The 26736-nt window shown below is 32.2% G+C and overlaps 2 protein-coding genes across 2 annotated transcripts; both read left to right on the forward strand.

Annotated features, from left to right (window-relative positions):
* Positions 1-4678: 4678 nt before the first annotated feature.
* Positions 4679-9638, forward strand: LOC25494273 (ATP synthase subunit gamma, mitochondrial). Its single transcript, XM_013603108.2, has 9 exons — positions 4679-4892; positions 4977-5023; positions 5162-5314; positions 5719-5832; positions 6120-6247; positions 6828-6950; positions 7155-7274; positions 9020-9141; positions 9297-9638. The coding sequence occupies exons 1-9, from the start codon at positions 4786-4788 to the stop codon at positions 9364-9366; spliced, it is 984 nt and encodes a 327-aa protein (XP_013458562.1). The 5' UTR covers positions 4679-4785; the 3' UTR covers positions 9367-9638.
* An 11291-nt stretch (positions 9639-20929) lies between these two features.
* Positions 20930-22708, forward strand: LOC25494274 (UDP-glucuronate 4-epimerase 1). The gene has a single exon (XM_013603109.3). The coding sequence runs from the start codon at positions 21122-21124 to the stop codon at positions 22424-22426; it is 1305 nt and encodes a 434-aa protein (XP_013458563.1). The 5' UTR covers positions 20930-21121; the 3' UTR covers positions 22427-22708.
* The last annotated feature ends 4028 nt before the right edge of the window (positions 22709-26736 follow it).

Genomic DNA, 26736 nt, shown 5'->3' on the forward strand with positions numbered 1-26736 from the left:
TCCATATTTAATTATTAAGGGAGGGGGTTGTAATTCAAGTATCTTATAGGGGAGGGGAGTGTAAATTTTTCTTTTCAAGGGAGGGAATTGTATATTTTAACATAAAAGGGGAGGAAAATGTAACTCAAACATCTTTGAGAGGAGGGGGGTGTAATGTACTCTATACTAAAACATCAAATATTTTGAAATATAGTAAAGTCCCAAAACATCAAAAGGAAAAAATTATCGTCTCATCACTATTATAAACAAATATTTATTTTAAAAACTTATTCAATAATTTTTTAACGGTTATTCCTTTTAAAAAAATAGCATATAATTAGGAACATTATTTTATTTTACTTTAGATAAACAAATAATTCAAAAGTGTGAAGGGAAAAATTAGGTTAAAATTATGTTAAGTATAACGAGACGGATTAACATTTATAAGTAAGAGTTAGGAACATAATTTTATTTTAATTTAGATAAACATTAAATGCAAAAGTGTGGAGGGAAAAATTAGGTTAAAATTAGGTTAAGTATAACAAGACGGGTTAACATTTATAAGTAAGAGTTAGGAACATAATTTTATTTTACTTTAGATAAAGATTAAATGCAAAAGTGTGGAGTGAAAAATTAGGTTAAGTATAGCGAGACATGTTAACATTTATAAGCAAGAGATTAAGTTAAGTATAGCGAGACGTAGAGCTGTCAAAACGGACGGCCCGGCCCTAAACGGGCCGGCCCTGGCGGGCTTCGGGCTTTAGCGGGCCGGGCCAAAAAGCCCGGTTGACAAAACGGGCTTGAAATATACTACCCGAGCCCGGCCCTACACGGGCCGCGGGCTAAACGGGTCGGCCCGTATTAAAAATTATATTTTTTTTATTTTAAAAAGTACTATAAAACACTGCTATAATTTTTTTATAAATAATATTTTTAATATGTTTAAATAATGTCTAGCACAAAAGTAAATTGTAAACATTTTCGTACAAACGTCGTAAACTAAAACGACAAGGAACATGATTTTAAATAAATTAGATATGTTATGGTTATAGATATTTATATATTCGATCTTTAAAACTATAAATAACGAAATGAATAAATATAATTTTATATTACATTTATATTTGTGTTAATTCATTGAATTTTCACTTTTGTTTTTTACTTTGATAATCAACTAAGTAAATAATTATTTGAAAAATATATATAATTTATAGAATTTTTTTTTGTTATGCGGGCTAACGGGCTACCCGCAGCCCATTCGGGCTAGCCCTAACGGGTACCGGACTTTTAAGGGCCGGGCTAAAAAGCCCTATTAAAATTCGGGCTCAATATTTTAAGCCCAAGCCCTATATTTATTCGGGTTAAACGGGCCGGCCCGTTTTGACAGCTCTAGCGAGACAGATTACCGGTTATTCCTTTTTAAAAAATGTAGCATATAATTAGGAACATAATTTTATTTTACTTTACATAAACATTAAATGCAAAAGTGTGGAGGAAAAAATAAGGTTAAAATTATGTTAATTATAACGAGACGGGTTAACATTCATAAGTAAGAGTTAGGAACATAATTTTATTTTACTTTAGATAAACATTACATGCAAAAGTTGGAGGGAAAAATTAGGTTAAGCATGGCAAGACGAGTTAACATTTATAAGTAAGAGATTAAGTTAAGTACAGCGAGACGGGTTAACGGTTATTCCTTTTTAAAAAAATAGCATATAATTAGGAACATAATTTTATTTTACTTTAGATAAACATTAAATGCAAAAGTGTGGGGGAACAAATAAGGTTAAAATTATGTTAAAAATAACGAGAGAGATTAACATTTATAAGTTATAGTTAGGAACATAATTTTATTTTACTTTAGATAAACATTAAATGCAAAAGTGTGGAGGGAAAAATTAGGTTAAAACTAGGTTAAGTATAGCAAGACGGGTTAACATTTATAAGTAAGAGTTATGAACATAATTTTATTATACTTTAGATAAACATTAAATGCAAAAGTGTGGAGTGAAAAATTAGGTTAAGTATATCGAGACGGGTTAACGTTTATAAGTAAGGGAATAAGTTATGTATAGCGAGATGAGTTAACGGTTATTCCTTTTTAAAAAAATAGCATATAATTAGGAACAATATTTTATTTTACTTTAGATAAACAAATAATTCAAAAGTGTGGAGGGAAAATTAGGTTAAAATTATGTTATGTATAACGAGACGGATTAGCATTTATAAGTAAAAGTTAGAAACATAATTTTATTTTACTTTAGATAAACATTAAATGCAAAAGTGTGGAGGGAAAAATTAGGTTAAGTATAGCAAGACGGATTAACATTTATAAGTAAGAGTTAGGAACATATTTTTGTTTTACTTTAGATAAACATTAAATGCAAAAGTATGGAGTGAAAAATTAGGTTAAGTATAGCGAGACAGGTTAACATTTATAAGTAAAAGATTAAGTTAAGTATAGCGTTTTAAAAAAATAGCATATAATTAGGAACATAATTTTATTTTACTTTAGATAAACAATAAATGCAAAGGTGTGGAGTGAAAAATTAGGTTAAAAATAGGTTAAGTATAGTGAGACAGGTTAACATTTATAAGTATGCGATTAAGTTAAGTATAGCGAGACTTGTTAACGGTCATTCCATTCCAAAAAAATAAAATATAATTAAGAACATAATTTTATTTTACTTTACATAAACATCTTCCTATCTTCTTATATATTAAAGTTAACATGTAAGCCCTAATTTTAACCTAAACTCTATTGCATAATTTTACTGTTTTAACCCTAATGCTCACACCTAATCTCCTATTTTCATGAAAAACCCTAATGCTATCATGTAATCTTCTTATATATTAAAGTTAACACCTAAGCTCTAAATTTAACCTAAACCCTATTGCATAATTTTACTGTTTTAACCCTAATGCTCACACCTAATATCCTATTTTCATTTCATGAACATCCCTAATGCTCACACCTAATCTTCTTATCTTCTTATATATTAAAGTTAACACCTAAGCTCTAAATTTAACCTAAACCCTATTGCATAATCTTCTTATATATTAAAGTTAACATGTAAGCCCTAATTTTAACCTAAACCCTATTGCATAATTTTACTGTTTTAACTCTAATACTCACACCTAATATCCTATTTTCATTTCATGAACAACCCCAATGCTCACACATAATCTTCTTATCTTCTTATATATTAAAGTTAACACCTAAGCTCTAAATTTAACCTAAACCCTATTGCATAATTTTACTGTTTTAACCCTAATGCTCACACCTAATATCCTATTTTCATTTCATGAACAACCCTAATGCTCACACCTAATCTTCTTATCTTCTTATATATATTAAAGTTAACACCTAAGCTCTAAATTTAACATTATTGCATAATTTTACTGTTTTAACCCTAATGCTCACACCTAATCTCCTACTTTCATGAAAAACCCTAATGCTCTCACGTAATCTTCTTATATATTAAAGTTAACACCTAAGCTCTAAATTTAACCTAAACCCTATTGCATAATTTTACTGTTTTAACCCTAATGTTCACACCTAATATCCTATTTTCATGAACAACCCTAATGCTCTCACGTAATCTTCTTATATATTAAAGTTAACACCTAAGCTCTAAATTTAACCTAAACCCTATTGCATAATTTTACTGTTTTAACCCTAATGCTCACACCTAATATCCTATTTTCATGAACAACCCTAATGCTCACACCTAATCTTCTTATATATTAAAGTTAACATGTAAGCCCTAATTTAAACCTAAATCCTATTGCATAATTTTACTGTTTTAACCCTAATGCTCACACCTAATCTCATATTTTCATGAACAACCCTAATGCTCTCACCTAATCTTCTTATATATTAAAGTTAACCCCTAAGCCCTAATTTTAACCTAAACCCTATTGCATAATTTTATTGTTTTAACCCTAATGCTCACACCTAATCTTATAGGGGAGGGGAGTGTAAATTTTTCTTTTCAAGGGATGGGAGTGTATATTTTAACATAAAAGGGGAGGAGAGTGTAACTCAAACATCTTTGAAAGAAGGGGAGTGTAATTTACTATATACTAAAACATCAAATATTTTGAAATATAGTAAAGTCCCAAAACATCAAAAGGAAAAAATTATCGTCTCATCACTATTATAAACAAATATTTATTTTAAGAACTTATTCATTAATTTTTAATTTTTTCTTTGTTTTGTTTTGGTAGACAGACGAAATGACAAAGTCATTATAAACTCACACACACAAGTGGAGGTACCGGGGTTCGAACGTCGGTCATGACATCCGATCTAATAATTTCGGCATTTTGCCACTTGAGTTAGTACTTCTAGATTTTAAAAAAAAATTTAGTCAATAAAAAAAAGGGTTAATGGTGCTTTACCCCCTGTAATATAGGTCATTTTTTATTTTTCCCCCAGTAAAATATTTTTTTTGATTTACCCTGTAAAATATATTTTTTTGGAATACCCCCCTAATAGGTCATAAAAAAACGAAAAATTCTGAATTATAGGGGGTAAATAAAAAATAATAATTTTACAGACAGGAAAACAAAAAATGACCTATATTACAGGGGTAAAACACCATTAACCTTAAAAAAAAAAAATAGAGAAATGTGTAAGTTTGTGACAACACGAGAACATAGTGTGTCCTTTCTCATTGAAGAGTTAAGCGACATTCATATTCGTTCATTTCACTACTAACAACAACAATAAAAACAGAACTGTATTAAAAAGCTAGGGTTCCTCTCTCTCTCAGCGATCAACGAAAGAATCTCAAATCGATGGCGATGGCTGCTGCACTCCGACGCGAAGGGAAGCGTTTGGCTCCTCTCATGTCTTCCCAACCACCAATCAACACCACTCTCCGATCTTCTCTCATCTCTCCCTTGTTCGTTCTCTCTCACCCTCTCTAATCACACAATTTTCTCTTTAATCCTTTTCAATTAACCTCTTCATTTCATTTCTATTACAGAGATCAATCTTCTATTGGAGGAGCGCGTTCTATTTCAACTCAAATTGGTACTTTCATTTTATTATCATTTCCCTAATTATTATTCTTTTCATTTTTTTTTTATTCTTTTGTTAGATTTATGATGAATTAGGTTAGAAATGATTAAATTTTGATTGTGTTATGGATCTGTGTAATTGTTTGTGCAGTGAGAAATCGGATGAAGAGTGTGAAGAATATTCAGAAAATTACTAAGGCTATGAAGATGGTTGCTGCGTCTAAGCTACGTGCTGTTCAAACTAGGGCTGAAAATTCACGTGGTTTGTGGCAGCCATTTACGGCCCTTCTCGGCGATGCTACAAGTGCGTTATTTCATATTTTATTCTCTCTTTTTTTTTGTTACAATTTGTTTTAATTTTAGCATTTTTCTGAATTGTATGATTGTGTAATAATTGGAGACTGAAAACAATAACTGAATGGACCCTTCACCAATGAAGCACTGACATGAACACGTTGACACTAGTAAAAATTTGTTAAAAAATGAATTAATTGATTGTAATCACACATGTCGGTATCGAACACCGATGAATGTTGTGTCCAACAACACTGAACACACATTTCACCATAAGTGTGGGTGCTACATAGCACTTCACCCTTTGGTTTTTGACGAATAGGAATTGTCCACATTGTGTGTGCTAATTGTATGTGAATGTGAGTTTTCTGTTTCCTGTCATTGCTCATTGTGGTTCTGTTTATATTCTTTTAGGCGTTGATGTCAAGAAGAATGTTGTAATTACCGTTTCTTCAGACAAAGGTCTTTGTGGTGGAATCAACTCAACGTCTGTCAAGATAAGCAGGGCCTTGAGCAAGTTGAATTCTGGTAAGTTTTGCTCTTTGTTGTGTGTGTATTGTGATGGCTGCAATAAGTGTTTTGGATGTCCACATCCACATTTGCATCAGTTGTATTTGCCCACAATTGTCAGCAATTTCAAGGATCATAATGTAACTTTATCCCCGACAAAATTTAGAACCTTTGCAATGTGAAATACTGTTTTCATTTGGCTAAATTGTTTATAAGATAACGAAACTGATGCTAAATTTGTAACGTTGAAATATTAAGATAAAATCTGGTAATGGTAACGGTTCCAAACCTATTTGCTACTATAGGACCTGATAAAGAGACAAAGTATGTCATATTGGGAGAGAAGGCTAAGGCTCAGTTGATTCGTGACTCAAAGAAAGACATTGCACTCAGCTTAACTGAGATACAAAAGAATCCTCTGAATTATACTCAGGTTAGTATGTTGTGTCTTGAACCTTATGTTTTACATATATCTAGAAAACAAGTTTAATCCTAAATTAAATTGTTTTAAGCAATATTGAAAAATATGGACATTGCTCTTAATGGTTTTTTAGCAAAATTGTTTTCTGAAACCTTGTGTTTTACATATATCTAGAAAACGAAGTTTACAAGTGGTCCTGAATTAGTTTGTTTTAAGGAATATTGAAAATATGAACGTTGCTCTAACTGGTTTACAGCAATATTGTTTTCTGACTGAATATAATGTGGTGGTTGCTTAATGCTGGCAAGGGAACCCAACCCAGTGACATTAAAGCCTTTTTGTTGTTGAATATTGAAACTTAGCATTTCTGGTTCAGCTTTTGTAAGGAAAATAACTTTGTTTTCAAAAGCTCTCCTAAAAGCTGCCAAAGAAAGCATTTTCCCCCAAAATAAGCTATTTAAACATTCAATGTGGGTTTTTTGACTATTGCAAATCAATAATCGTCTCTGCCACATATACATTTTACATCTTTATTTTACAGTCTTGCACCGTGTATATCCCCATTGTTTAATTTTAATTGTTGTATTTTCAGGTTTCTGTCTTGGCTGATGACATTCTAAAAAACGTGGAGTATGATGCACTGAGGATTGTTTTCAACAGATTTCAATCCGTTGTACAATTTCTACCAACGGTGTCAACTATACTATCCCCTGAGGTACTTTCATCTATTAAACAATTTTTAATATTGCCTATTGTAATGAAATTTTGTTCAGGTCCCCTGACATGAAATATTGTCAAGTTTCACGTTTGATGTTGCTTTATATGAAGAAAGCCATGAAAACTTATTTCGCAATATCAGGCTTTGATATTGTGCTTTTTGCCTGTTTCAATGATGTGATGTAATGCAATTTTCACGTAGATTGTTGAAAGAGAGGCTGAAGCTGGAGGAAGTCTCGGTGAACTGGATTCGTATGAGATTGAAGGGGGTGACACAAAATCAGAAATTCTTCAGAATCTGACCGAGTTCCAGTTCTCTTGTGTGAGTACAATCTTCAATACTTCCTGACAAACTTTGTTGTGCACTGCTTGTTTTTACCCATTGCATCAATTTGAATTAATCTAATTGCCGTACGTAGGACTTCAGAATCAAATTCAAAATATGTCAGTGCAAGGAAAATTGATTTTGAATTTTTTGCATTTATAACATTCCGATAGAACAGAGACTACGAAACCTAGAATAAAAAATGTTATCTGGGACAGGGGTGAAATCCATATCAGGGATCAAATTAAGAGAACATATTTGATAAAGTTTATGAACAATAGAGCAATTCTCCTTACAGAAGCACATAATCAACTATGAACACAGATAACTAAGCTGCTCTCTACACAAATACTTCATACCAAATTTTCTCACTTTCCCCTAACCTAGCCCCTACCTGGCTATATAGAAATAATTCCATATCTATACCTCCACACAACTTTCCGCTTCCTATTGACTTTGTAACAAGTTTATTTTGGCCTTGCATTAAAATGATTATCATTTCATGGATGGCACAACTTCTGCCAAGAACATTCTAGAGCAGTTTTGATATCATTTTACTTTCCAAGGTTTGTGTGAGCAAATGAACTTTCTCTCAGAGCATTCAAGGACATGTTCCCTAGTGGTTTTGAAAATGTGTAGTTAGAAATTGCAGATACATGATTTGTTGTGACCTTTTGGTTACTAGGAAGAGGTCAAAGTATAGGAAGGAGACCAGAGAGAAAGTATCATGAGAAGGGTGATCAGATACTTGTTGATTGATTTTTCAGTTTTCACCGCATTCCATACAGTTCATATATACTCACATATAAGCTATAAAGTGGTGCATTGAAATTATATACTACAAGTACTCTGTGATACCTAATTGGGGATTGAATCAGTTTGTATAAAACAACATTCAGTAACTGGAACTTACAACTGTGTATTAGACGTTAACTAGTTAGAGAGAGGAAATTAGAGGGTGCATATAATATGAGTGAAGTGATAAGGGGTTTTGTTCTGTAATTTGGGAGCCAGATCCCAGGTCTCTCAAATGCCTCAATTGTCGTTCATATTTTCTCATCTCTGTTGATGTAACTCTGTTCAGCAGTTCACAATTGCTACATGTTTTCCTTTTTCGTTTCTTTTATACTTGCTTTTTAATACTTTTTGCTTAGAAACTTTATAAGGAAGATACTGACCATTTAATTATGTGAGGGCTTGATGATGGCAATAGTATTAGTATCACGCGGTAAGAGAAGAAAAGAAACACATCACTGGTATTGATTATCAGTTAAACACCTCTTATACTGCAGTGTTGTGAGAATACTACTCCAACATCCACAAAGTAGTGACCTCTCAAGTTTATAATGGTAAAGCTTGACAAATAACAAACTACAAGCTCTACACCTCTGCTCCCTTACCAAAAGTCCCCCTCCTTCCTCAAGAGTCCAAGACTTACACCTCTGCCTCCTCCATTACATTCCCAACTCCGCAGGTTTATTTGGACATACCATAACATCAAAAGGCCCATCTTGTCTGCGCCCAACCTTGTTCCTGATTCTTTTGTGTTAACAAGAATATTGTACTACATCAACCTTGAATATTGTGCTTATTGATTTGTACTCTTTCTATTTCCTTTTGCTGCTTTTTGATTTGAAATGTTGTACTTGAGTCAGTGTTTAAATTGAGAACTTTTGACGTTTGAAGGTGATGCCCCTCTTTCAAATTATACTTATTGTTCTATACTCTACTGTTGTATATAGGTCATGTTCAATGCGGTGTTGGAGAATGCCTGCAGTGAGCAAGGAGCAAGGATGTCTGCCATGGACAGCTCTAGCAGGAATGCTGGGGATATGCTTGATCGTCTGACCCTCACTTATAATAGGTATCTTTTTCTTTCTCTTGTAGATGCATGTATTATACATTCAACATTGAGACGATTTTTTTGTTCTGGTCCATCCTGTATAATTGCATCAGTATCTCAGATTCTCTGCGAACCTATGATTTCACTGACTAGTCTCTTTGTTCATTTTGTGACAGAACTCGTCAAGCATCAATTACCACTGAATTGATTGAGATTATCTCTGGAGCATCAGCGCTGACGGGTTAATTGCAAGATAGCGCGATCTGTATTATATTTGACAATGACGATATTCAGATATATCGGTTGGTTTCTTTTGAAATTGTTGGTTCAACATTTTTTTTGTATTCGCCTTTTTATAATAATAACCCTTTCAAGGCGAAACCAGCCTTGGGGATTTCATGGTTGACCAGATATTTCTGGAATTGTTTTTTGATGTTGAGGTGGTGCGTGTCTTTCTAACTCAAATGACTTGTCATGATATTTTTATTTCCAATAAATATTGGCCTTTGTTTCTCGAACTGTTATTTACTTGTGGCAAAAGAATAATTGAGTTGAATCACCCTTCCAAATAACACCTACAAAAAGATTATGAAGCGGTGAGCTACCCTTGTTGATTTATCTCAAATTGAATATACTGTATAGATAAATGTTTATCAGCACATTTTAACACTGTTTCAACAGATAGAAACCAAACCTATGAGTTCCACTGGTGTTTTGTTGTGGCAATTGAGATGTAGCTTTACTCTGGATTCGAGAAATGTTTGGCAGCACATTCCGACACACTATAGATATAGTATTCATACATTCAAATATTATATATTAATTCCATACTACTTTTTCTAGTCTAGCCGCTGAGTAAATACCATTTTTTTTTCAGGCTTAAATGTATTTTTGTTCTTTCTATTTGCAAAAGTTAAAAGTTTTAGCCCCTCTATTTCTAAATTGAGATTTTGTTCTCTCTTTCACAATTTTTAGAATTTTCCACCTCTACTGAATTGAATTTACAAAATGAGACTAAAATTTTATATTTTACAAAATATGGGAGTCAAAATTGTATTTAATTTTTTTTTTGTATGTATTTCAGCCTTGAGTTTAATTCTCGCTGCAGAAATTTAAACATCACGGAAAATTTGGCGACTGGCATTTTTGCAGTCTTTTTTCTTTCTTATATCCCGTTTAATGGCTATGATAGGATATAGAGAGTTGGATAGAGACAAACTATAATATATGGACATGATAACAAATATGATATCATTATTTTAATAAAATTAATTGAGAAAATTACTCTTGTAATTAATTAAAGAAAGTATTTAATTAATTAAAAATAAGTAAGGAAGGACAACATTTTAAAAACGGCATAATATAAATAGGGAATGAATTTCTTTAAAATTAAAAAAAAAAAAAAGAATGAATTTGTAATGCTGTGAGGATAGTTTATTTTTTCTTGGGTGTTTGGGGTTCAAACTTCAAACATTGCATATATTATACATTGTTTTTATCAATTGAATTACGCTCACGAGAACTATGAGGATAATTTATAATCCAACATATAATGAGGATAAAAATTATAAAGATAAGTCAGAATATGATAGGAAAACGGTTTATTTTATCCTATCTCTTTGGAGCGTCAAACACGAGATCCCTCTAATTTTTTTTTTGGTCAAGTAGTCTAGTGGCTAGAACTCTCACAATTTAACCGTGGAGAAGTGAGATATCCGGGGTTCGAACTCCAACCCCTGCATATAATATGCAATATCCCTATCAACTGAGTTAAACGCACGGGGATTATAGTGTCCCTCTATACCGATCAGCAAACGGTCTCTATAAATTCATATTTTCCGGTCTCTATCTATATATATCCATGTATAAAGTTGCATTGCCCAAAAAAAAAAATATATATAAAGTTGCATCTTCCATTTAATAATATTAATATTTGCTGTAAAAAAAAAAAAACATTGAATTGAGTTAGTTTGTATCTCGTCTTGTCTATAACCAACAGTGGAATTGGGTTGGACAACTAGTTAAGAGAATTTCTCATCGCCCTCGAGCTTTCTGCGCTTCTTACGATTTTCAAGTGTTTCTTACGATTTTCCTATTTTATCTCTGTTTGGATTCTATACAAATATATGTACATTGCTCCTTCATTTCCTATTTTTGAATTTTAACCTAAAATCTTTCAAAAATAAACCCTTCAAATCCAAATTTCCCCTAATTCTGTCAATTTTCAACTAACTTAGAGTACGTTGTCTCAAATTCATAGCTCTCCTTACACGTCTCTGTTCCACATATAAATACATATTTGACCACTTATGATGACGGTTAAAACATGTAGAAAATTGCTCTTAAGACAAATATGAATTGGTCACAGACACCTCAAACTAACGCAGATACCTCCAATGACAATTAACTGTTGTTCGCTCTCAAACGGTAGTTAATTGTCGTTCGCTGCCAAACGACAATTAATTATACTAACAAACACAAACTCAAAACCATTATTTTCAAAGTCAATCAGATACAAACCTAAACTTTTCCTCTCTACCCCAACAATTCATACTCTATCAAATTTCTTCAAACTTAAGTAAGTATTCAAAATCTTTTAAGTATCTTAATTTTATATGTCTGGGCTTTTTTTAATTGTTCACGTGTTGAGGATTTTTTATTGTGGAATTTATGAATGTTTGAGTAATTATTGATCAATTACTTGTTTATTTTGACTGTGAATGTAGTTTAAACTACGTTTTAATGCAATGTGGTAGTTTAAGAATTGATTTATTTTGTGCTCCAAGTGTTTGATGAAGTCTCTTGAAGAATTTTTTATCGACTTTTTTGTTTTGGTTGATGTGTAGATATGGTTGATGACGTTGGTAGGCTTAGGCGTTGTAGGACTAGGACAACCCAACACAGCTCGGTACGTAGAGTGAATGTTGTAGCAAATTGTCCTTTTAAACATGACCGACGTAGGCACGACGATGGGACATGCACCTCACAGACAAGCACCTCACATGTGGTTGACCCTACACCATGTATGCTTGAGCGGCAATACAAGGTTCAGGACGACCAACATTAGGCTCCATCACCACCACCACCGCAACACCCATCATTACACCACCACGTACCGAGATACATATCATGGTTCAATCGGGTATCTCACCTTAAGGTACTGCCACCTGTCAAGGGAGACCCTACTAGGCCGACAAATTTGGAGGTATTGATTGACGATAAGTATGTCAGGGATACTCTTGATACATTGCAGCTCGACGGGAGTATTAGAGCCATTGTGATAGAAGGTCTGGAAAATGGTATGACATTTGAAGACATATGTGCTTGTCTTTTGCGGATTGTGGATGAAACATTGCCTGCAACTTAGTATCAAGCTCCCATAAGGAGGAGAAGCTTCATATGATTTTTGTTGCATTTTGTTTTTTATTTTGGTTTCGTGTAGATGATGAATTGATAAATGTTGATATCTAATTACCAAAACGGCTAAACCACCTTTGAATGAATGAATGACTTTCCGATGATTTGTCTAATTTTATGATTGAATGAATGAATATCCAAATAAATGAATGAATGTATGAATGTATATACCAAGGAATGAATATATTAATGTATGGAAGATGGGTTGAATGAACGTATGAATGAATATACGAATGAAGGAACGTTGATGGTGATTTTGATCTTTTTTTTTTTTTGGTAGAGAATGATTTTGATCTTTATAATACGAAAAGAGAACTAAAATATTAAAACATTGGAAGGTTGACATTTTTTTTATCTGCTTATACGTTTTGGTCAGTTTTTTCTATTTGTTATTTAAGTAGCTATTTTTAATTAGTTTGTTTCTTATTTGTTATTCTTTGGTCAACTTGTTTACAAAACAATCTTCATTTGAGATTACTCTTTGGACATCCACATCCACATATGTTTAAAAGCTAACAAGTTAAAAGTAAGATATTTTATTATTTATTAAAAATAAAGATATGCTTACATGTATACCACCTGTATTGTTCTAATTGAAGTCTTCCGGGAATTAAACAAAACGTCAAATACTAGGATAATGTCTCGATCCTAAAAAAAGGAATTTCAACTATGCATTTGTTGGCTCTCTCAAAAAAATAAAAAAAAACTATGCATTTGTTGGAGGGTAAAGCTCAAATTATATTCTTTGTTTGCTATAGAAAAAAGTAAACTATATGCTTTGTTTTCTCCTTTTTATCGGTTAGATCAGGAGGTTAATGACACTTTTTTTTAATTCAGATTGTTTTCGTAAAATAAATTAGGGTCATGATAACTAGTGTTTAATTTTCTTTTTTAATTTAGATTGTTTTCGTAAAATAAATTAGGGTCATGATAACTAGTGTCTAAAAATATTGGTTTAGAAAACTATTTTTTTACACTTTTAAATGTTTGACTATATAAGTTTCAAAATGTTTTTACTATATTTAGTTGCTAGCATTTTAAAATATAAAATAAAAGAAGTTTTTTTTTCTTTTGGTATAAAATGTTTGTTTCACTTTACCACTAATGACATAAAATTATTTGTCAATAGCCACTGTGATATTACCTCAAGAAAGAAAACAGTCATCGTGATTCTCAGAATTACATCGATAAAAAGTACTCTACACTCTCCGGTCACAAATATAAGCAAAAATTCATATTTTAGATTCATTCAATAAATGATGTATGTTGTCTACAATAAAGATCACATACATCATTTATTGAATGAATCTAAAACATAAATTTTTGCTTATATTTGTGACCGGGGAATGTATTAGATAATAGAAAGAAGGAAAAAAAATATTATTCACAACAAAATGTACTATAGTAATAATTAATAATTCATACTATCTAAACACTATATTTGAGTAAAAAGTTACTAGATTTTCTATAAAAAAAAAAAAAAAAAAAGCATTTTTGCTAAAGAAATTTAATTTTTTTTTTACACAAAATTAATTTAAATGTTAAACTTACCTTAAAAATACATATTTTGCGTGTGATCATAGAATGAATAAATTGTTTCAAATGAATGATATTTTTATTTTTATTCTTCGATTTTTAATAGGGCTTGATAATCTGAAGAACAATAAAAAAATAAATAAAATTTGATTAAACTAACGAAAAAAAATCAATTTATTTTGAATTTAGTTTGGTGATGAAATTTGACATGCACCTATTTAGTACGAGCAATCTTGAATTTTGTTTTATATCCTTGTCTTGGAGTGTTCATAAACCGCAGAAGAAGCATCATGGAAGGTTCAAAGGTACTAAAATATAAACCACAAAAAGAGGAGAGAACATGTTCCCATGATCTGCCAGATAATAAAAAACCATAAACTTCACCGTCTTTTAATCTCTCATGCAAATCCAATTGGCATATGGAAGAGGATAGAGGAAACAATCGAGCGGCAATTTAGTCAAACAAATGCATATTCTATTCACTTTAAAAAATTAATCTATTACCCAAATAAAAATAATTTAACTACACGATTCTAAATTTCTAATACAGTAAAAAAAAAAGAGAAAACACAATTCTAGAACCCAAAGTTAGGCTTTTGCAACTGAGGTTGCAATGTTAGGCTTTTACCTCTCAACTAACACCTAAAATGTGATCTTCAATATTAAGTGAAAAGGATAATAAAAATAATAATTTATTTTAAATTGATCCGAATACTAAGAACTTTTTTTTTTTTAACAAAAATTAATGCTCATTCAAGCAAACTGAAAAAGTACATAAAACACAAACACAAATTCAACACCAATAGTAACGAAAATGATGAATCTTTGAATAAACTCTCAACGTTTTGATTAATAGCATAAAAAGACAACATGTATAGAAATAATGTGACAAAGTCAAAATTACCGAAATAACCATGCAAACATTGCAATGTTTATGAACTCGTCATTGATTGAGTCTACAATTCACTGAAGTTGAATTGACGATCTGAACCAAGCAAGCATTGCAACAAATAAACAATCAAACAACGCAACACAAGATGACAAATTAAATAATGTCGCATTAAGACGACGAAATCATGAAAAGAAACACAAGAGAAAACTAATGTATGTGTAAACCGCCTATTTAAAATAGGCTAAAGTGTATTAGCCCCTTTGCATCTTTGGTCTTTTTGGCCAATTTTAACCAGTCAATGCCTACATGGCACGCCACGTGTGTAATTATTGAATTAAAAAATTAAAAAAAACCATATAATCATTTTTAAAATTAAATAAATGAAAAATTAAATTAAAAAATTAAAAAAAATAGGAAAAAAATTAAAAATAAAATTCAAGGAAAGAAAAAGGAATGGCAGATAAACTTCACCTTTCTCCCTCAACACATGAATGTGCATCCCTTATGAATTTCTTCCCATCTTCATCCCCTTCTCCATGATTTCTTCAACAACATTGTTTCAAACTTCACCTTTCTCCCTCAACACCCGACCATATTCTCTCCCAGGTTCAAAAAAACTGATTCATTTCACTATCAAATCCCAACAACCTCACTCAAAAACAACGTCCCCCACGCCTCTCCTTGCAAACCACCATCGTCACGCCGAAGAAAAATGAATGGCCAGAAGTGTAGAAACTCAACTCATAGACACATCCAACAAATGAGTGGCCAGAAGTGCAGAAACTCAAACAAGCCAATGAAGCCATCTACATCCCCTCTTCATCAAGCTTGTTGTTGTGTTGCAAGTGTGAGTTATGTCCCATATAGGATAAAATAGTAAAGGTTGAACACCTTATAAGTAAAAGGACCCATAAAATTCATTGCCTTAAGGTTTTGGCTAAGAGTGTGGTGTCTATCTTGCTTGTGTGGTTGTTCTAGCCTCAATGTGGCGGTCCCCCATAGCTCCCCCAGTGACCCAACAGCGGTATCAGAGCCACGTTCGACGAAGGGTACGACGAGGCAGCCGGTCCGTTTGCGCATAAAGCAGCAATGGCGGTACAAGTAGTGTCGGTTCGTTTGTGGAGAAACCAGCAACGGCGATACAAGCAAGTAAGAGCTTCCGCTTGAAGGGGGAGCATGATGAATTAATAGACTCACACTTAAGGGGGAGTGTTGTGTGCAAGTGTCAGTTATGTCCCACATCGGATAAAATAGTAAAGGTTGAACACCTTATAAGTAAGAGGACCCATAAACCCATTGCCTTAAGTTTTGGGTAAGAGTGTGGTGTCTCTCTTGCTTGTGCGGTTGTTCTAGCTTCGATGTGTGGGTTGTCCCCCTGGCCTCCCAATGACCCAACAAAGCTGACAGGTAAGGAGATACTTATGCAAAAAATCAAACATCTACCACTACTCTAATTTATTCACCGCAAAAATGGAGGAAATAAAGTTAGGGTTCTTCGATTTGAAGGATGTTGAGAATATGCATATGTTTCTATTTCCAATCATTGAGGTCGATGATGATGATGATATTGTTGGTGCTTTTGAAAGTAATTCTAATCTTTTTTGGGCTGGGAGGATTTTCGTTTGATTCTTCTTGATTTTGGGTGAATTGAGATGTATGATAATATTGTTTGATTTCATATTCATTGTTGTGTAGTGTGTTTTGGATTTGCAATTACCGTGAGGGGTAAAGCAATGGGGCCATATTCATAGTATTTATTTTGGGTTTTATTTTTAATTTTTTTTTTCTGATTTTTTTAATAGCTTAAATATGATAATCGTCCCTGTAATTTACTCCAGTTTTGATTTTCACCCTGTAAAAAAAAACTGTGGCCACGTGGCAGTTGCTGACTGTGCAATTTTTGCCACGTGGCATGCCACATAATATTAAATTTTTAAAAATATTTTAAAATTTTGAAAATTGTATTTTGAAATTAAAAAATATGAAAATAATTTTAAAATATAAAAAATCATTAAAAAAATTCCGATTATATGTTTTTTTAAATTATAATTTTTTGAAATATGAAAAAAACCGAAAATTATTTAATTAAATAAAATTTGAAAATAAAATTGACAATATTTGAAAAGAAAAATTTGAACATATAATTTTCAGATTTTTTCCAAGAACTTTTTTTTTATTTTTTGAAAAGTTATTTTCTTGTTCTCTTACAAAAATTTCTTGTTTTTTAAAGAAAAAACTTAAAAAATTTTAATTTTTGAAAACCTATTTTTTTGACAAAAAAACTGTCAAAATTAAATTTTTTGAAAAAAAAAGTGAAAATTAAATTTTTGAAAAATATTTTTTTAATTTAAAAATGATATATATTTTTTTTCTTAAAATACTGACAATGATATTGTCAAAAGTTATGAATGTGAAGATTATATAATTTCTTAAAATTTTATTTCCAGATTTTAGAAAGAAAAAAAACTAATTTCCAATTTATTTTTCATATTTTAAACAAAATATATATTTAAAAATTATATGATCGAAAAAAATATTTGAATTTTTTTTATGATTTTTTGTATTTTATTAAATTTATTTTCAGTTTTTTTTTTAAAACTATTTTCAAAATTTTAAAAATATTTTTTATGATTTTTTATTATGTGGCATGCTACGTGGCAAAAGTTGCACAGTCAGCAACTGGCACGTGAGCAAAGCCATGCCAACTCAATGATGAAGTGGGGCTAGGGATGTTTTCAAACAAATTTTTTTTTTTTGTAAGGATGTATTTTAAATTTTTTTTTACAGGGACGAAAATCAAAACTGAAACAAATTACAGGGACGATTATCATATTTAAACCTTTTTTAATTTATAAAATGATTATGAGGTATTTTTTATTTTTTTAATTCATTATTTACACATGTGGACCAGAAGAACCAAAGATGCAATTGAGCTAAATTTTAGGGGGCTAAAATTATAATTTTTGTACATTGGAGGTCAAAATTGCAAATTTTTTAAAGTTAGGATAAAAGTACACTTTAACCTTTAAAATAATAATAATAATAATAAAGGTACAAAATGGTGATTCTAATCAATCCATTATGTATTTGATCTTGATTTTGAAGACAAAATCAAGCTTTCAAGCAGAAGGTTAGTTACAAAATAAAGCATTCAATCAATCATTAATAAAATTATTTAATTTAATATATGTGAGTTGAGTTACAAAATCAGACATTTAAACAGAAATTCAAATACAAATTAAGCATTAAATCAACCATTAATAAAATTAATAATTTTGTGAGATAAATATGAGCCACGGAATCAAGGATTCAACTACAAAGTTAATTACAAAAGCAAACCTTGGAGTAAAAACAACCAACTATTTCACAAATTGTTTAATTATATTATTTCATGAACAAATTCATATATTATTTTGAAAGAAAAAAAAAATCATCTTCAGCTAATATTGATTGAATTAGCATCATTATGTCGTTGATGACGAGATCAAGCATTCAAACAACAATTATCACATTCAAGGTGTAATTGATACCTGATTCTAAATTCTATTTCAATATTTTCAGATTCAAATTAACCAACATTTCCTGCACTTAGAACTCAAACTAAAATACCCAAGTTATATCCGAACATGAGTTAAATTAAGGTTTATAACAACAGCAGTCTACAAATAAGTTGCTCACTGTTTACACCTAAAAATAATTAGTGTTAGCTGAATTTAGCAAATAAACAATTAAGGGATCCAGAGACAGATGCATGTTGTAGGTTGTGTAGGCATGTGCCTACATCGTTTGTATCTCAAATTCTTTCTTGATAATATGAAAAATGAATATTATCGAAAATCAAGTAGAAGATGACTGATTAAATGATAATTAGTTACTATATATAGAGAGATATTTTCATTGATACTAAAAATGAAAAAAATCATTCAATGTTCGTGAATAAGTGATCATGTGAGAAAGCCCTTCGGCCGAGTGAAGGATAAGCGATGCTAGAGCAGCCGAGTGAGCTGGTTCTTTATTTATTAACGTTGCTAACTCATAATGTGGATCTGCATAGACTCAAAATTGTGTCAAAAACATAACAGGATTGGACAACGGAGCTTTACCGATGATGCCTTCTTATAGCGTTCTGAGGAATGTAGGGAAGGACATGATTTGTAGTGGAACTCTGCATAAAAGGAACTTGTCAGAGGATCATGCAGAAAAGAGGAAGTTGAAGCCAAACATGGGGCGCCAAGATCTCGTTATCGTGGAAGTTATCACGCAACACCCATAAAAATTAGCCGAATAAAGGTTACAGGTTGTAAGTCACGAAGTTTGGTTAATAAGCAATAGTTTTACTATAAATACTTTGTTCATACATTGTATTTAATACACTGAAACAATAAAACAAGCTTATTTCACAATTTATCCCTTTATCTTTCAGTTTTTTTTTCTAATGCATTTTTTTGCGTAGCTCAAAAAACTCAAAACAATCGTACGTAACACTCAACTAAAATAGTTAGGGAACCCACAATAGGGAGACAAAAGTTCATCCATCAATATTAATCGATTGAAACAATAGAATCATAGTTGAGGAAACTCACCCGATCTCAACTAATTCCAGCTTCCATCAATACTCTTAAAAATACTTTTTTCACACAAATCCCTCTTACTTTTAAAATGCTCTCATTCTTTTTGAAATGAAACAACAAAACACACACCTCATTTCAAAAATCACATCTAAAACAGTTGTTAGAGTCATTAGACATTGCATAGTGAAAGAATACATTTCAAAGCAATTTCACAATACAAAGAACATGGGTTCAAGATCTAATGTAATGTATACAAATCAAACGGCATCATTTTTAGTATTTTAAATAAATTTATTTTTACTATAGTTTACCTTTGTAACCGCTATTTTTTTTTCTACTCTTTCGTAAGGTTGGAGAATCCATTGTTCTATAAATACACCCTTTAAAGAATGAACTTCATGAGTATAATGGGATAACACTTGTGTGACATAAAATTGGATGACATTATAATTGATCAATATCATCTAATTCTATGTCACCTAAGTATTATCCGAATATCATAGATTCGGGCCTTCATGATCTTTCATGATATGCTAATGAGCAGTCGATCTCCTCCGTATTAATTAGTTTTTTTTGAGGGGTCTGTATTAGTTAACTAGAGGCAAAATTTCTTAGTTAACAATTACATTCCTTTGTGACTTAGGTAATAACTATCGAAGGTGAAGACAGTGTGACAAAACAAAGAGATAGTAGTACTGTTTTAAGTCGGCCATTGTGGAAGTGAGGAAAATAATAAAGAATAGCACACGGGTTTGCTCTGCTCTTTCTTTTCCCAAACAGCCAATGGGTTATGCATTGAATTTCCAAGTCTTAATAAAATACTACTATAAAATTACACAGTCACAAACAAGACCTAACTATAGTTGCTTAATTTTGACTGTTATTTTTGTCCAGCTATTGTACTACTACACTTTTTTTTTTTTTTTTTAATAATATTATACTCCTACACTACTACACTCCTTCACGACACATGAATGAATCATGAACCAATTTTACCGCGACATAATGAGCCAGTTTTAGGAATAAAATACAATTATAATATTTTGTGAAAATTAGGAATATCATGTCATTTTTTTTGACAAGAATATATTGTAAAAAGATATAAAATACGAAATTTCCAATCCAAGTTAAAAAGAATTAGGAATTTCCATATTTATTGATAAAATATAATCATAATATATTGTACAAAAATATCATTTGAATATACTGTAATAAATACGTACCAAAATTTGGGTCCAAGTTAGTAAAAAAAAATCGGAATTACAACCATATTTATTTATCAATCAACCTATATTCAGACTAATGAGTCATCAAAGACACGCAGATTCTTCTCTGTCTAGAAAATTTTCCTTACTTAGATAGAGAGAGAAAGAGAAAAACTCACTGTCTGAGTTATTGTGTTTTCTCTCTCTTCCAACCTGTCCCAATTTTTAACGCGTTCACGCGTTTAGTTGTCGCTTCAAAGGTAAATAACCACTATATATAATCACCCTCCCAATTCCTCAAAACTCAGGTGCAGAAATTAACTTCAACAATTTCTCCCTTTTTATTATCTGCATCTAAAATTACACTTAGATAAAAGAAAATGCCATCATCATCTTCATTGGAAGACCAACTCTACCCATCTACACCAGGAAAATTCAAGATCGAAAGAAACCACGGTCTAATGAACCGTCAGGTTCACCGTTGTTTCGGTTCATCAAGCACCATGTTCTTGTGGGCGCTTTTGCTTATCGCATCAACTGTTTCTTACGTCACTTTTCAAGGCGTCGTTGATTCCGGTAGCCGGTATCTCTCCGCTTCATGGGGTGGAATTCAATGGGAAAAACAAGTCAGAGCCTCCGCTCAAATCCACCGTCAAGGCGGCATGTCAGTACTTGTTACCGGCGCAGCAGGTTTCATTGGGTCCCATGTTTCTCTTGCTTTGAAAAGAAGAGGTGATGGTGTCGTTGGACTTGATAACTTCAACGATTACTATGATCCTTCATTGAAAAAAGCTCGAAAAGCGCTTTTACAAAGCCGCGGCGTTTTCATCGTGCATGGTGATTTAAACGACGCGAAGCTATTAGCAAAGCTTTTCGATGTTGTGGCTTTTACTCATGTGATGCATCTCGCAGCTCAAGCTGGTGTCAGATACGCTATGGAGAATCCTATGTCATATGTTAACAGTAACATCGCCGGTTTAGTCACGCTTCTTGAAGCTTGCAAAACGGCGAACCCTCAACCGTCGATTGTTTGGGCTTCTTCGAGTTCGGTTTATGGTTTAAACGAGAAAGTTCCGTTTTCTGAATCGGATCGGACCGATCAACCGGCGAGTTTATATGCAGCGACGAAGAAAGCAGGTGAAGAAATCACTCACACTTATAATCACATTTACGGTCTTTCAATCACCGGTTTACGATTTTTTACTGTTTATGGACCATGGGGAAGACCAGACATGGCTATTTTTACTTTCACTAGAAATATGCTTCAGGGAAAACCGATTACGGTTTATCGGGGTAAGAACCGGGTTGATCTGTCACGTGACTTCACCTACATTGATGATATAGTGAAGGGATGTGTTGGATCATTGGATACTTCTGGTAAGAGTACTGGATCAGGTGGGAAGAAACGTGGAGCAGCACCGTATCGGATCTTTAATCTGGGGAATACTTCGCCGGTGACGGTGCCGACACTTGTGAGTATACTTGAGCGACTATTGAAGGTGAAGGCGAAGAAGAATATCGTAGATATGCCTGGAAACGGTGATGTTCCTTTCACTCATGCTAATATCACTTCGGCTCGAAGAGAATTCGGGTATAAACCCACTACAGATATTCAAACCGGGTTAAAAAAATTCGTCAAGTGGTATCTCTCTTATTATGGTTATGGCAAAACTACTTTAAATTAATTATTATTGAATTTTTTTCTTAGTTTTTTTTAGGATTTTAATTTACAGTCATGGACAGAAAAAAGGAAAGAAGTCCAAAAAGAAGGAAGAATATATTCTTTAGTATTATTCTTTACTTGAGAAGAGGTGACAGCTAGCTAAATCATACAGCTGTTCCTTGACTGATTTCTTTTCTTCTTTTATTTTTGTTATTTTACATTTTTTTTCTCATCTGTAAAGAAAGTTAATGACTTTGAAGTTCGTTTTGTCTTCTTCAATGATATTTATTTCTGATTTTTGGTACATTAGTTTATTTGTTGATTTATAATTTTATCTGGTAGTTTTGATTTCTATTTTTCGGTTAGGGAAGATTTTGATTTGTCTAGATTTGGTTGAACCGTAATCTCCTCCATCAAAGATAAATAAACCAATCATCATCCATTAGAAAATTGGGAAAACAGTAGTTATTTTAATAGATTGTACTGTATAAAGGAATATAGTAACTTTTGAGAGGAAATTGAAAAAAGGTTGCCCCATAATTTTCGTATGGTGGTGTCTTTAAAACCAGCAATAAATAAATTAACTATGCAATCATCATCAATTGAGAAAAGGTTGGTTATTTAATTGGATTAAAGAGAATTAAGTGGATAAAAGAGAATATGGTAATTTTTTGTACAAAAAAGAAAGAGAATTAGAATATGGTGAATGTTGATGGAGGAGATTGAAAGGTGGAAACGGCTGGGATGATAGGGATAAGTGGTGTAAATAGTGAGTGATGGGATCCACATCACATTTAGTAGAGGTGTGGGACAGATGGTACTTTAGCCGTTGGATTTTGGGAGATTGGAATAGAATTTCCCAGCTGTAAAGTTCTGCTTGCCGACAGTTTATTTATAATTTATAATAAAATAAAACAGTTTTTTTTTTTTTAGGGAATTCTCACATGCACAATGTCAAAAATACTAATATCCGGTTATAGGTGTCGTTTAACATGGGAAAGAGGAGTTCTTTTTCACCATGGAAAAGTCCCTTTCCCCAGGATAGCTGTAGGTTTTAACCGGCAGAACTAAGAAAGAAAGAAAAAATACTCAGTTTATTTTTTAATGTTGTTTAACATTACTACTGCACCTTCCCATTTAGTCATAATAGCGCAAAAGCCACTTTTGGAAACTGGATGTTCGTCCACATCTGAATTAATTTATCTAGTTGAACATATTTTCAGACAGAACCTCCTTCCCATGAACTCTCACATTTACGTTTTGAATTTGATTTACACATCTCAAAATCATTTAACCCAAGTAATATTCTTCTCTTTTTGATCTCTCATAGAAACACATTCTGGATTTTAACCACCGTTTCCAAGAATTCACCAGCATTCGAGAGAAGAAAAAAAAATAGAAATACTACTAAGGACCAAAAAGTAGTTTAGCGGTTAAAAGTGAATTTATGCAGCTAAAGGTTTGGTCGATAATTCGTTGCTCTTCACATTCAAACAAAATAAATGGATGTTCATCTTCCATCTCTTCATCTTCTCCCACCTCATCTGCACATCCTATCATACGGTTTACAATATTCTTCTTCCTATTGTATTAAGTTATGCTTATTTCAATGATATAGTTAAATATAAGCTTAATTCTTTTTTGCCATAATTGATGTGTTTTTGACCGAAGATTAATTGAAAATTATCAATGTTGAATCAGTCTCACGATCAAAACTGTGTAATTTTGTTGCGTTTCATTGGCTAAATCGCGAGATCAAGTCCGGCCAAATTGCGGGTCAAAACGACCCGTTTTATGTTATATGGGTGAAGAAGAAGCAGTTTCAGCCAGCTACACCCAGTTGGATCTCATAGCGTGCATGTCCAAAAATAATTGCAAAAGCCCACTAGTAGAAACAAAAGATAAATGGTTATTTAATTATGAGGTGGGGTCACTGTTTTTGTTTTATATAACCCATCAAAAAGTTAACAGGTCACACATCTCAGCCGTCCAAATTAAAAAGTATTATATCAATGATCATGCTTTAACTTTCCCATCATGGGAAAGAACTATCATTTTCCATCATGGGAAAGAACTATCCTTTCCCATACTAAACCTCACCCCGGTTATAATCAAGAGTAACTTACGATCTTCTTATTTCTATGCTAACCGATTCTTCAAAAACTTCAATTTTTTAAATTGTCTCAAATTACGTTGGTGGTTTTTTATGGTTTCTTTGGAACGTGCCTATCGGCAGTTAAGAATTAATCATGGGATCGGATTATTAACTTCAAATGTCTGAAGCATTAGTAGAGATTTGTGTAATTTTTATATTTGTTTTTTCAATTATTGTGATGTTAATTTTTAATCTTTGATTTGTGTTGTTGTTGGATTTTAACCTTTTGTGTATTGTTGTTGAATTATGAACGAGTTAATTATTCTGAAAAAATTAGTAGTTGGCGAATTCTGATGCTGATTGTAACAGCCCAATTTTTAGCTAGATTTATTTTAATTACTTTTATTATATGTTTTATGTGTTTGTGTGTGATTATTCTTCATTGAGTGCATTTTCATGGGTTTCCGTGTTAGAAGGGTATTTTAGTCATTTTAGACTTAGGGGTATTTTGGTCTTTTTGTGAGAACGGGTAAAATAATAATTTTGGTGGGAATTACTTTTAGTGATTAGTGAGAATAGTTATTTTACTAAGTTACTAGAGTAAAATTGAGATTTTACCGTTTAGTGACCGTTAGTGACATTTTACCGTTATTAGTTAATTACCTTTTGGAGTGAAGAAACATTTTGGTTTGAATAGAAATGGGTTAGGTCCACTAGAAACTAGGTTAAGCCCATTAAGGGGTATACCAAATGAGTTTGTCTTAGGAAAATATCACTTCATTCATTTCATAAGATATTTTCTAGAGAGAGGTAGAGAGAGAAAGTGCTGAAGAGAATAACAAGGGTTAGAGAGAAGAGAAACTTGAAGAATTCAAGGGTTTGAAGAATCATAGGAGCAAAAGTGAAGCTAGAGCTAATAGTTGGAGATAATTAAGGTAAGGGGGTTAGTCTTCATCATAATCATCATTATTTTGTGAATTTTCAAATGTTGTATGAATTTTTGCATAATGGATAATTGTTGCTAAATTCGTGCTCCAATTGTGATGATATGTTTGTATGCATGAATTGATGATAATTGTATGATTGTTGGTGAAATTACATGTTCAAATAGGAACAATTGATAAGTTGTGAAAATTGTGCTCAATTGGTGAATTTTGCTAAGTTGTTGTTAGATTTAGTTATGATTCTTGTTCAATTGATGTTATAGTTGTTAATTGATGTTGTGGTTGATGAATCATTGCTTGGGTATGCATATTCATGAATTGATGATGAGAATTTGAATTGTTGTTGGTGTTTTGGTGAAAATGGTGAATTGGTCCAATTGTCAAGTGTTTTCAAGTTTGATTGAGTCTTTGTGAGTTGCTTTATTCATATTGACCTATAAACATGTTCTGGAAACGCGTTTGGGCAATGAGGGATCAAAATTAGAAATTTGGGGTGAAAAGGGGTCCAAACCCGTAACATTTTCTGCAAACCTGTGAAGGTTCGCTTAGAGGTTCGCTTAAGCGACTTGGTAAGCGAACATTCATAGTTTTTTTGGGTTCAGTTCGCCTAAGCGAACTGTGAGCGAGCTAGTAAGCGAAGATTTCTGGTTGCTACTGTAACTTGTTCGCTTAAGCGAACCAGGTGGTCGCTTAAGCGATCAGCTCCAGTTTCAGCCACTTTGATCTTTTGTTCCGGGTCTTTGGGGGCCATTCCAAGCTTTCTTAAATGATTCTTTAAGCATGTTTAACTACTGTTAATCCCCCAAAATCTACTGGAACAATGATTGCTTGCCTAAACTTGAAATTCTTGAATTGAGTCTTAACTTGGGAAATTTTGGGAATTCCAAACTTTGTCGAAAACAAATTTTATAAACTAATAAAGCTTGCAAGTTGAACCTACAGCTCATATAGACTTAGGTAATACTTGTAAGAGTGGTCAAACATCTTAATCATGTAGAAAGTGATATTTCGGGTGGAAAGTGAAAGGTTGTGAAAATGGGATTTTCATATGAACTTAAGTTGTGCTTGGGTTAACGTTAATGATCCGGAGGCGACTTAACTTCATGATTATATTGTCGATTAAGATTGTTTGAAGGTTTTCAACTTGTCTTTTGTCTTGGGAATTATCAATGTTGGCCGTTTGCCACATGATTTGGATTTTTGTCGGAAATATTTCTTGAGCCAATTATCTTGTGAGTTATGGTGACCATTCTTGTATGACTAAGTGAAGTTGTATGAATGAATGATTGTATT

Source organism: Medicago truncatula, chromosome 4 (assembly GCF_003473485.1).
Source record: "Medicago truncatula cultivar Jemalong A17 chromosome 4, MtrunA17r5.0-ANR, whole genome shotgun sequence".
Lineage (NCBI taxonomy): Eukaryota > Viridiplantae > Streptophyta > Magnoliopsida > Fabales > Fabaceae > Medicago > Medicago truncatula.